Source organism: Cydia amplana, chromosome 12 (genome assembly GCF_948474715.1).
Source record: "Cydia amplana chromosome 12, ilCydAmpl1.1, whole genome shotgun sequence".
NCBI lineage: Eukaryota > Metazoa > Arthropoda > Insecta > Lepidoptera > Tortricidae > Cydia > Cydia amplana.
In genome coordinates this window covers 11240236-11252307 of record NC_086080.1, presented here as the reverse complement: position 1 = coordinate 11252307, position 12072 = coordinate 11240236, and the positions used below count along the sequence as shown (strand labels likewise).

The following is a 12072-nucleotide window of genomic DNA, read 5'->3' as shown; positions in this document are numbered from 1 at the left end:
GAACTAGAAAAAAAACTGAAATTTTTACAAAGAAAAATAATGTGAAAGAGAATAATTATTTTAGACGATAACGATGTAAGACGAGATTTTTTTTTTAAATAATGTTACTTTTTCAACGACATTACATGATTTTATCCATGCGTTGATGTGATTTATTTTATTCATGACACAACCGATTAAATTACAATCTAAAATTAAAAATAAACTAAGTACTAAAACAAATAATAAAAAGCCTTAAAATAAAAATTACAAACTAAAATTTGAAACTAGAATTAAAAACTAAGCTTTTATGTTGACCGCAGCGTTTCAGTTTAAATTAACTGTCGGTTTAACACATTATTTATGTGATCCGGTAAATTAATAAGTTTTAAGAAAAACTATAAGTTTCTCAGATGGTGTACAACTGGCTTAAGACCTGACCGAATTTGAAATGATTATTGAACGAATGAATGAAATGATTGCAATGGGCGATCTTCGACCGAATGATTACGATGGTAATGATGGTATCGTGCGTGTCAGTTGTGAGATGACGGGCGGGTGATGGCAAAATTATTAATTGTCGCGATCGCGATTGTGGTTTTCTGTCAGGAATAGGCCTGGAAACCGCGAATGTGTAACACAAATAATACAGAACATTTGATATATACACAACAGTGTTGGCTATTGTGTCGATTTGTGGAATAAATAACGAAAATGTAAATGATCAGCATGTGTCACCATTCATCAACAAATGTTTCAATGAAAAACTGTTCAGTGGTCGTGTGTGGAAGGTTATGACTGTCGTTGGGTACGCGAGTAATTCAGGCAGTGTTTGTGTTGTGAAGTGTTGTTTAGTTTTTCTCTAGTGAAGGCGATAAATCTACTCTCAAAATGGCGGACCTCGAAGCAGTGCTGGCCGACGTCAGCTACTTGATGGCTATGGAAAAGTCGAAATGCACTCCTGCAGCACGAGCTAGTAAAAAAATAGTTTTACCAGACCCAAGGTAAAAGTTCCTTTCTGTTTCCTTGACTGGGTGAAGCGGAAGGGTGTATGTTTACATGTTGTAGCTGTACGTCTATCATCTGGATCATTGTTTACAAAAAAATACGTTTGAATTGTAACTCTATTTTGAACCAAGACACATTGTTGAATCTATAGTATAAAAATCCTAAAATAAAATTCCTATAAGCTTCATAATAAATTTAGTTATCTTATTAGAAAGCTGTACTAGTACAACATTTATGTAGACCAAAATTGGTGAACAATATTTACTAGCCAAATAGTTATTATTACAACTATAGTTGTTTACTAACATTAACTAGTGTTTCATTGTCAATCGGGATATATACAACTGCATACCAGCAAGGCAAGACATTACTTTTCTGTGAAGTGATGTGATGAATCATTGAAGAGTCATGATCAAGATAGTAAATTCTTATGAAAAAGTTTAGTCAGTTATATGAAGATAGGAATTACAAAGTAGTTTTTATAGAAGGAGGAGGTTGTAAAATAAAAGTAATAAACTAGTTAAAGACTAAAAACTACATCAAAATAAAAAAACTAGACCTCTAGTGAAAAAGTTTGGTGACCCCTGTCTTAAACCAAATTATTCAATATAATTAGAGGTAGTACCTGGGTGGTAAAAAAATAAGTATGTGGGCAACTATACTGCTCGGACCAATAGTGAATCTTATTTTCTAAAACATGAGACCTAAGTTATACCTACAAATCTTGCAAAATTGTTCCCCATGTATGATTGGGCTAAAATTTGGCATACCTATGTAACTTCTGTGGTTATGATACAGTGAAAACTTTTTATAACAACATCACTTATAGTGACAAACCGGGTATAATAACAAAATTTTGAGGTCCTGTATTGAATATGAATATTTAATTGGTTATAGCAACTATTGGTCATAACACTCATACTATAATTAATAAAATTGGTCCCTTTCATGTTGTTATAATCAGTCTGAACAGTTATTTGTTTCATAGTTAAAGTTATCGAACTAAAGAAAATTACAGTTGGTGACTAAAACTTATAATTAAGTGAAATTATTGAGAAAAACTTATATGCAATCACTTCAATTTGAAAATTATAAACTTAATAAATATTTGAGTTGGTTTTAAGATTGTTGTTTATAAACAAATGGAAAATGTCAAACTTATTTACTAATTTATTATTTTAATGAAAATAAAGATTGCTTTAGAGTGCCTATGATAATTATTTGTTGAATAGTGTCACTTATAAAAAGCCCTGGTTATGCAGTATTGGAAAGTATTGTCATAGTAACACTCAGCTTTTTTTAATTAGACCTTTTTCTACTTACTTACTTTACTTACTTACTTTTACTTTTCTGAAACCAAAACCTAGTTGCTCTAGTTTCGGCCAAAACATGACTTTTATGCCAAAACCTGCCGAAATCGAAAATTCGGCCAGACACTACCGAAAGTATAGTTTCAGCGTGGCCGAAAAGTTTGGGAGATTTTTGGCCGAAACCAAACTTTTGGCTGAAACATTATTTTATAGTACACTAATTCTTCTTTTATAAACCCATTTCTATTTATGATTCCACTGACAAAATTGAAAAAAAAAGCGGCCAAGTGCGAGTCGGACTCGCCCATGAAGGGTTCCGTATTTAGGCGATTTATGACGTATAAAAAAAAACTACTTACTAGATCTCGTTCAAACCAATTTTCGGTGGAAGTTTACATGGTAATGTACATCATATATTTTTTTTAGTTTTATCATTCTCTTATTTTAGAAGTTACAGGGGGGGGGACACACATTTTACCACTTTGGAAGTGTCTCTCGCGCAAACTATTCAGTTTAGAAAAAAATGATATTAGAAACCTCAATATCATTTTTGAAGACCTATCCATAGATACCCCACACGTATGGGTTTGATGAAAAAAAAATTTTTGAGTTTCAGTTCGAAGTATGGGGAACCCCAAAAATTTATTGTTTTTTTCTATTTTTGTGTCAAAATCTTAATGCGGTTCACAGAATACATCTACTTACCAAGTTTCAACAGTATAGTTCTTATAGTTTCGGAGAAAAGTGGCTGTGACATACGGACGGACAGACAGACGGACAGACGGACAGACGGACAGACAGACAGACAGACAGACATGACGAATCTATAAGGGTTCCGTTTTTTGCCATTTGGCTACGGAACCCTAAAAAGGCTTAATGCACTATACCAACTTTTAGCCTATAGGTAGAACAATAAATGTCTTAGCACTGGTCTTGTTTGGTTAGTACACAATGATAATACAAACACACTTATCTCTCTTTGATAGCACTTCTGTTATGATATGTCGTTTCAAATAGCCTATTTTACAAGCCATAATTTTGTTCTAATTGGCTTAGTTTTGGTGTTTACAAGTAAAGTATTAACCCATATGGGTGGATCAGCTATTTCTTGTTGTTATTCTGTCCGGTCAGCCAAGAGACAATAGTAGCATAGTTTGTTAGAAGACATTGTACACCACCTTCTTCTGACACGCTTGGTAGACGACCCTCAATGGAAAGGGTTTATAAGTATCGCAAAAAAGCGTGTTTAGTGAATTTAAATGCCTAAAAATCAAGTTTTAAAGAGTGACCCAGGAGAACGTAACCATGGCAATGAGTGACAAGAAGAAGTTGATTCACCTATATATATACTATCCCGGCCAGTTTGGCCACGGTAATTGCTCCAGCTATGCTGTTGAAGTTGTTCATGTGCTCGGGTAGCCAATCTTATTTACAAAGACCCGTGCCGACAATGGGCAGGAAAGCACACCATTACTGAAATTGTACCTAATTCATATAATATACACTATTAAACTTGCTACCCTGAAGTAGGTTATGACATAATGCCCAAATATATATAAACCAGCTAAAAACCAGCTACTTGTGAAAGTTGTTAAATGTATACAAAACCATAGAGAAAAAAATACATAGATTGCTCACTCCATACATCAGTTTTAGTACCAAAAAAACTATTAGCATCTAGCATCGAGTAGCGGAACTATCAGTACTGCTACTTGACAATAGATGTAGCACCAACCGGAAAAGTCTTATGCTGTTGAGATAAGACTTTCCGGTTGGTGCTACATCTATTGTCAAGTAGCAGTACTGATAGTTCAGCTACTCGATGCTACATGTAGACACTGAAATTAATAGTCTAACTGATGTATGGAGTGAGCACTCTTGTCTTACTGTATTTGTCTATGACAAAACACATGTTTATATCTACATATTAGAATATCTGCCCATTCATGTATGCCTACATAATATTTGACAGTTAAAAAAAGAAATTCAAGTAGCCAAGATACTCAGGTACTTACCTATATTTAACTAAAATAAAATGTATAACTATTAATCATTGTTTACCGCATAATAGATATATGTACATATAAAAAATTATAAATACGGGTCCTCCAGATTACATCATAGTATGACAGATACACCACTCAAACAAAAAACCGGCCAAGTGCAAGTCGGACTCGCGCACGGAGGGCTCCGCACCATCAACAAAAAAACCGGCCAAGTGCGAGTCCGACTCGCGCACGGAGGGTTCCGTGTAGCGAAATAGAGCAAAACAAGCAAAAACAAACAACCAAAAAAACGGTCACCCATCCAAGTACTGACCTCTCCCGACGTTGCTTAACTTCGGTCAAAAATCACGTTGTATGGGAGCCCCACTTAAATCTTTATTTTATTCTGTTTTTAGTATTTGTTGTTATAGCGGCAACAGAAATACATCATCTGTGAAAATTTCAACTGTCTAGCTATCACGGTTCGTGAGATACAGCCTGGTGACAGACGGACGGACGGACGGACAGCGGAGTCTTAGTAATAGGGTCCCGTTTTTACCCTTTGGGTACGGAACCCTAAAAAACGAAAATTTCAGTTGTCAATGTCAGTTGAGTAATTTAAATTGGTCATTTGGATCATATGGATATAACCCCGCGGTAATAATCAAATTATTCGGAAATTGCGTTGTTGTTTAGAGTGGCGTTTCAAAGTGTAGGTAAGAGATTACATGTGTAATCTCCGTCAAATTCTTTGGTTATGCGGTTCAAACTGCCGCACCGTTTCGCACACGCTCTTATTAGAACAACAGATTTACGATCGCATGTCGTTCCTATTCATTTAGACACGCTAGCATGGCGACAGTAAGCTGTGTGTGATTCATTACTGCTATTGAGCTCTCGAATCCTCAAACCTTAGAAAAGCGGGATCACGAAATAAATAGGTACGGTCGGCATCACTATAGTAGTAATAGTAGTATCCGGCCGAAACCAGATTTTATGCCGAATTCGAAGGTTAGACTTCTTTTCATTTTCGGTCGGACCCTACCGAATAAACAGATTCGGCGCGGCCGAAATCTACGGCAATTTTGTGGCCGAAACCGAACCTTATACTTAGCAAACATCGTAGTAATAATTCGTACCTACCTAGGTACATCTAGCTATGAATGAATGTCGACATGAGCCATGAATGAATGTAAGATTTGAAATCTGGGTCGAAATACGCACACAGATACCTGAAAAAACAGTTTTATCAACATTATGAATCATGAAACGAAGAACCGTTAGCTAGTTCGAGACGATGAAACCCATTTAACTAATAAAATATCTAATCGAAGAAGTCATTAAGCACTTAACAACAATTAACATTTACACTCAATCGTGGTGATGGAGATGCCGTTCGTTAAATGAAATAGGGTGATCTCAGTAAGTAGTTTCCATAGTTAGTTTGTTAGCTAGGCCTAGAATAAACTTACAGCAATTTAAAAGAATATTTTATTGAACATGACTGAGAAGATCAAGAAATAAAATAAAAGCGGCCAAGTGCGAGTCGGACTCGCCCATGAAGGGTTCCGTATTTAGGCGATTTATGACGTATAAAAAAAAAACTACTTACTAGATCTCGTTCAAACCAATTTTCGGTGGAAGTTTACATGGTAATGTACATCATATATTTTTTTTAGTTTTATCATTCTCTTATTTTAGAAGTTACGGGGGGGGAGGGGGGACACACATTTTACCACTTTGGAAGTGTCTCTCGCGCAAACTATTCAGTTTAGAAAAAAATGATATTAGAAACCTCAATATCATTTTTGAAGACCTATCCATAGATACCCCACACGTATGGGTTTGATGAAAAAAAAATTTTTGAGTTTCAGTTCGAAGTATGGGGAACCCCAAAAATTTATTGTTTTTTTTCTATTTTTGTGTGAAAATCTTAATGCGGTTCACAGAATACATCTACTTACCAAGTTTCAACAGTATAGTTCTTATAGTTTCGGAGAAAAGTGGCTGTGACATACGGACGGACAGACAGACGGACAGACAGACAGACATGACGAATCTATAAGGGTTCCGTTTTTTGCCATTTGGCTACGGAACCCTAAAAAGTAACTTTAGGTTTAGGTTTATTACTTTTATAAGTCTCTACTTATGCCGTGTTTACTGTTTAGGGTTCATCACATAGTATCACTGTCACTACATACTATAAAACAAAGTCGCTTCCCGCTGTCTGTCTGTCCGTATGTATACGTAGATCTTTAAAACTATGCAACGGATTATGCGGTTTTTAGGGTTCCGTAGCCAAATGGCAAAAAACGGAACCCTTATAGATTCGTCATGTCTGTCTGTCTGTCCGTCTGTCCGTCTGTCTGTCCGTCCGTATGTCACAGCCACTTTTCTCCGAAACTATAAGAACTATACTGTTGAAACTTGGTAAGTAGATGTATTCTGTGAACCGCATTAAGATTTTCACACAAAAATAGAAAAAAAAACAATACATTTTTGGGGTTCCCCATTCGAACTGAAACTCAAAAAATTTTTTTTCATCAAACCCATACGTGTGGGGTATCTATGGATAGGTCTTCAAAAATGATATTGAGGTTTCTAATATCATTTTTTTCTAAACTGAATAGTTTGCGCGAGAGACACTTCCAAAGTGGTAAAATGTGTGTCCCCCCCCCCCTGTAACTTCTAAAATAAGAGAATGATAATTCTAAAAAAAATATATGATGTACATTACCATGTAAACTTCCACCGAAAATTGGTTTGAACGAGATCTAGTAAGTAGTTTTTTTTTTATACGTCTTAAATCGCCTAAATACGGAACCCTTCATGGGCGAGTCCGACTCGCACTTGGCCGCTTTTTAATAGATAGATAGAGTGATTCAAGAGGAAGGTTTATGTGTAATTTGTTAACCCGTGCGAAGCCCGGGCGGATCGCTAGTAATTTGATATAATCACTGATTATTAATCAGTTATTACATCACACAAATGCATTATTTATTTACCCCTCCCCATCTTGGAGGCTAATTAAAACTTACATTTTGATATCAAAATGATATGCATTCGAGAATATTAAAACTTTTTTACCCAATAAATCTAATTGCAATGAGGTCGTAATTCGTAGCAAAATCGAGCTCAACACTGAACTAAAACCTAATTGGCTTCACCATACTGAATGAATGGATTTTAATTACGTATTACGAACTTATTAGGTACTTATGTGCTGCTAAACAAACGTTTTCCTACATACCGTTTCATCGTAAATGTTTTACCGGAAAAAGTTGAGGAAAGCAGAAAACAAACCTATTGTTAAACTAAAAAATGATAAATAACTATCCCGTTACATTATAGGTAATAGGTAGATTGGAAGTCAAATGTGTTTGTGTACATTCTTCGTCATCTTACGTTGGAATGGAATAAGGTGCAAAAATGTAAACATATCGTTTACGTCAACTGTACGTAGGTATAGCTAGATAGGATTGAGCAATATGAGTTTTACTTTGAGTGGAAAATAGGTCATCAGACTTGGTAGGTCAGTTGGATGTGTTCTGCTTGGTTTGAGGTTCTTATTTGTTTTTCCTGTAGTTCAGGACACGGGAGGATGCGGTAGAGCATAATATGATCAGATTCCAGATTATAATAACAGTTTTGAATGATTCACGCTTAGTTTCACTAGACATATCGAACGGGATATGAACCGTGATTACGTTTTGTATTGTAATATTACATAGTCAGATTATAATGTTTTACATAGTCGCCACACGCCCTTTTTTATATGGGATGGTATGGTATTTGAGCATGGTACCTACCCAACTGGTTGCAGATTTTGGTTTTAGCCATCAAAAAACTGCTTTATTTGTGTCCTTAACTCCTGAAGTATTTCCTTTACGTAAGTACTAAAGTAACCTAAGTAAGGTTACTACGGAGGGAATTCCCTATTGTAAACAATGGATAAGTAACAAGATTAACACATTTCCAACAATTTTTATTAGATTTTTGATGGGATTCAATAGTCTGATAAATCTGATCAGCGGTCTGATGCGGTTTGACCCGCGGAAGTAAATTTTGAGTTGCCATTTGCTTACTGTGAGTGACCGAGTTGATAACCATAAAAGAACACTAAAATATGAACTCTATTTTACGGCCAGGATAATAAGAATTGTTTTTTTTTGTGGAGTTTTACGTTTTTATACGTAGGTTTACCTAAAGTATTAAATGTACCCACTCTCGGAGTTATACTGTTGCCATCCAGAATACAGAAATGTTGGTCTAGTATTGATTCAGTAGGAAAACTTGGCTTACGCAAACGACTACCCGAGACCGTGTTCGTCGCAAATAACGAAGTTATTTGAAAACAATGCACTGTGTGGGTTGCCCGAAATAACTTACCCTACAGTAGTTGTGTACGGTGGTAGTATCAAGTAAATTACATATGCGCTCTTTGTGTAGACATATCATAGACCAGGGAATATAACAAGATGCACAAGGCAGTATAAAATATTATAATTATGGACGGAAATTCGACATAACGCTTTACACTTGCTACTAGATTGTCAAAGCGCTAATGTTTGACAAACCAGTGTTAGCACAACATGTACGGGCCATCCTTTGCAGCTGTTTGATATCATGTAAATAAACATTTCAGCCCTAGTAGCACGGTCGCATTTTTATCGTTTATCACCATGCCTGTCACGTTCTAACAAGTATGTAAGTGCGAAAGTGACGGGCATAGTGATAGTCGATAAAAATGGAACCGTGCTGAGCCCGCAGTTCAATTTGGCGTCGTTGGTTGAGAAAGTATGTCGATCATTGCAGTTTAGGCTGGTTTAGGTCGACTTTCCTCTATTCCGGCATGTGAAATCACGTATCGGGTTAGATTGGAACTTTATGTATACTGTTATATTTGTTGTGTTTTATACTGTTGTTGTGGTTGTATTTATATAAGTAAGTTCAACTTACTGTATAGGATTTGCGTACACTACTTACAGTTATCTGGATAAATGTAACATCAGCCATTAAGGACAGTAATCGTTATTCCGTCCCTTTTATGATTATTGGATCACGATAAAACACACGAAAAAGTAATGTCCCGAGCAATGACGTTTACAAACTCGGTTTAACTTCGATTTGGAAGGGTCGTAAGCCGGCGTTAGGCATTATTGAATGAAATATAAAATGTCCGTCAATTTCATTGCGTTATCCGGTCTAAATATCAATGGCCAAGAAAAGCAGTTATGTTTTGATCGGACAAAGGATGATTTTTCATATATGTCAAATATAAAAATCACGAAAAAATTACCTCCCCATACGTTTCGCATACTCACTTTGATCACGCGAGATTTTCTATAGGGTATATCTGTCATTTTGGTCTCATGGGAAAAGTCATTTGTGACCATCTCCATCTCCACCACTTTTTGACATTCTGTCCAGTCATATATGTACTATATTGAAAGGTAATGTTTTTACCATTAATAGTTCGATTTTTGCTAACCTGCTGCTTGCTAATAATGCATTTTTAGGGAACCATAAACATTTTTTAATACATAATGTTGTGTTGTATCACCTACAATGATTCTGTACTGTAGATAAGTAATTGTTATCAAATCTTTGGTAAGGTATGGTGATCGTAATAGATACCAAATGTAAATCATATATTTACACGGTTTACATTATTAAGAAGTAACCCAAAAGTCACATTGGATCATGTCCAATTAACCTTATCGTAAAGCACTGGCCACTGGGTTACATAATTCAATGAAAATGAACGAAAAGTCGACAGCGTTGCAGTGCAACTTACGGAATCCTCTAACGCCGAACTTGGGCTGTGTATCTTGAAACAACTTTGATAATATATACCACATTATATATTCCTACGCTATTACAGTATTACTTACTACGCCACCAGTATTATTTATAGGTTGCCAATACACTGGGTCAGTGCCGCATGAAAACAAAATTTGTTACTTTACAATCTTAAACGGTAAATTTAATACGTAAATATGTATGAACTCGCAATAAACACTAATCAATGTGTGAACAGGCCCCATTGTGAAGGCCAGTCACACTTATCCCGCAACCACATTTAACCGTTTGCCCTTATAGCAATATCTCCATCCCAAACTAGAAGTAATGCAAGATTACAAACAACTATTGTAATGCATTTTCTTTCTTTTCAGTGTACGGAGTGTTATGCACAAATATATGGAAAAGAAGAATGAAGTAAATTTCGACAAAATATTCAATCAAGTATTAGGTAAGTACTTGTGTTTACATATAGGTATGTATGTTACGTATTGGCTGTGTGCGAAGTAATTATGTGATGGTGTGGCAACTAAAAACGCACCGGACATGGCAAATATGTGAACTTTCTATGAAAAAAGAAAACCTTACTTTTAAAAAGGATTACATATAATATTATCTCCTCAATTCCTCATGGAACCAATCCGGAGAATTGGACCTTGACCCAAATGATCCTTAAAAAGTTAAAAACCCTTCTTACTTAACAAACATAACGCAGAAGGTAAATCTCCATACATGAAAATCATGAATCCTACATCCACACACAGGGATACCTAGTTCAGGCACATGTAAACTTTCACTATTTTTAATTCTTTGTTTTATATGAATGTAACCATGAATTTTTTTAAATAAATTACGTTTATGAAATACGCGTCGGTGAAGTGTTCCATTCCGGTCTTCATTAGCATCAGCAGTTGCACTTCATAAATGGCGCTTATTTGAATGCAAATGTTTGGTTTGTTCATGATAATTCCTATAAGATTTGTGGAATTCTCTCAATTTCTCATGGATACCTTCATAAGAACTGGATTTGACAAAAATGGAACGAAACGTGAAAATATATACTTTATAAATAAACAAACAATAATTTTCCAAATCCTTTCAGAAAGGACGGGGTTCTGAGGTAACATACATACAAAAATAAATGCAGTTGAATTGATGATAACCTTCTTTTTTTGAAGTCGGTTAAAATAACCCGAGTTACTGTATAGTTCCACATACCGATACAAAATACAAAATTATTTATTTTATATATTTAATACGATATTATTTAATACTGACAGTTTCTTCTTTCAAGATTCCATTCCAATGAATGCGTAATAGCGTTAATAGTAAGTAAATATACTCATTTACCCATATCAGTACGGTTTGTTTACGTCACTAAGAAAATAAAATTATGATGTTTCATTGTAAATACGCAAGTACGAGGAATATCTACAACATTAGGTGCATTGTTTATTGAATACTAGTAACTAGACTTTGAAATTTTGCCCCCTCCCCCCCTCTTTATATTGGGCATTTAACATAATTAATAAAAAGAAAATAAAAAAAATCCATTTCCAATGTGTTTGGGTTAGTGTTGTTCATAACTATTCTAAATTTCAAATCTATAGCTTCTGTAAGTAGTTCTCGAGATATGTAGGTAGCAATGTGACAGACGGACGGACCATAAGGGTTCCTTTTGTACCTTTTTGGTACGGAACCCTAAAAAATGCAGGTGTACGTTGAGGAAAGTTTTGCGCAATTGTTTACGAATACATCCCTACCTATTATATACGCATTATTTATAATAATTAACTGCGTAATGAGCAATGCTCCGTATCACCAATTACATGATAGATAAAAAATGATTTTGTACAAGTACATATAGCGTGACGTCGGAAGGAAACACATTAAAGTTTACCTAAAATACGTCTAAAAATGCCGAGAACCGATTGAGCACGAGCAGCTCAGGTATTGTCTCATCCTCCAATCACAACTGTTCAACAATT

At 35.3% G+C, this 12072-nt stretch overlaps 1 protein-coding gene across 1 annotated transcript in view; it reads left to right on the top strand.

Moving 5' to 3' along the window:
• The first annotated feature begins 489 nt into the window (after positions 1 to 489).
• The window catches only part of LOC134653000 (G protein-coupled receptor kinase 1), a 75184-nt gene continuing 63601 nt past the window's right edge, over positions 490 to 12072 (top strand). The window contains exons 1-2 of the mRNA XM_063508272.1: positions 490 to 983; positions 10459 to 10535. Coding sequence (XP_063364342.1) covers positions 871 to 983; positions 10459 to 10535 — 190 coding nt within the window. The 5' untranslated portion in view covers positions 490 to 870. The remainder of the gene's footprint in view (positions 984 to 10458; positions 10536 to 12072) is intronic.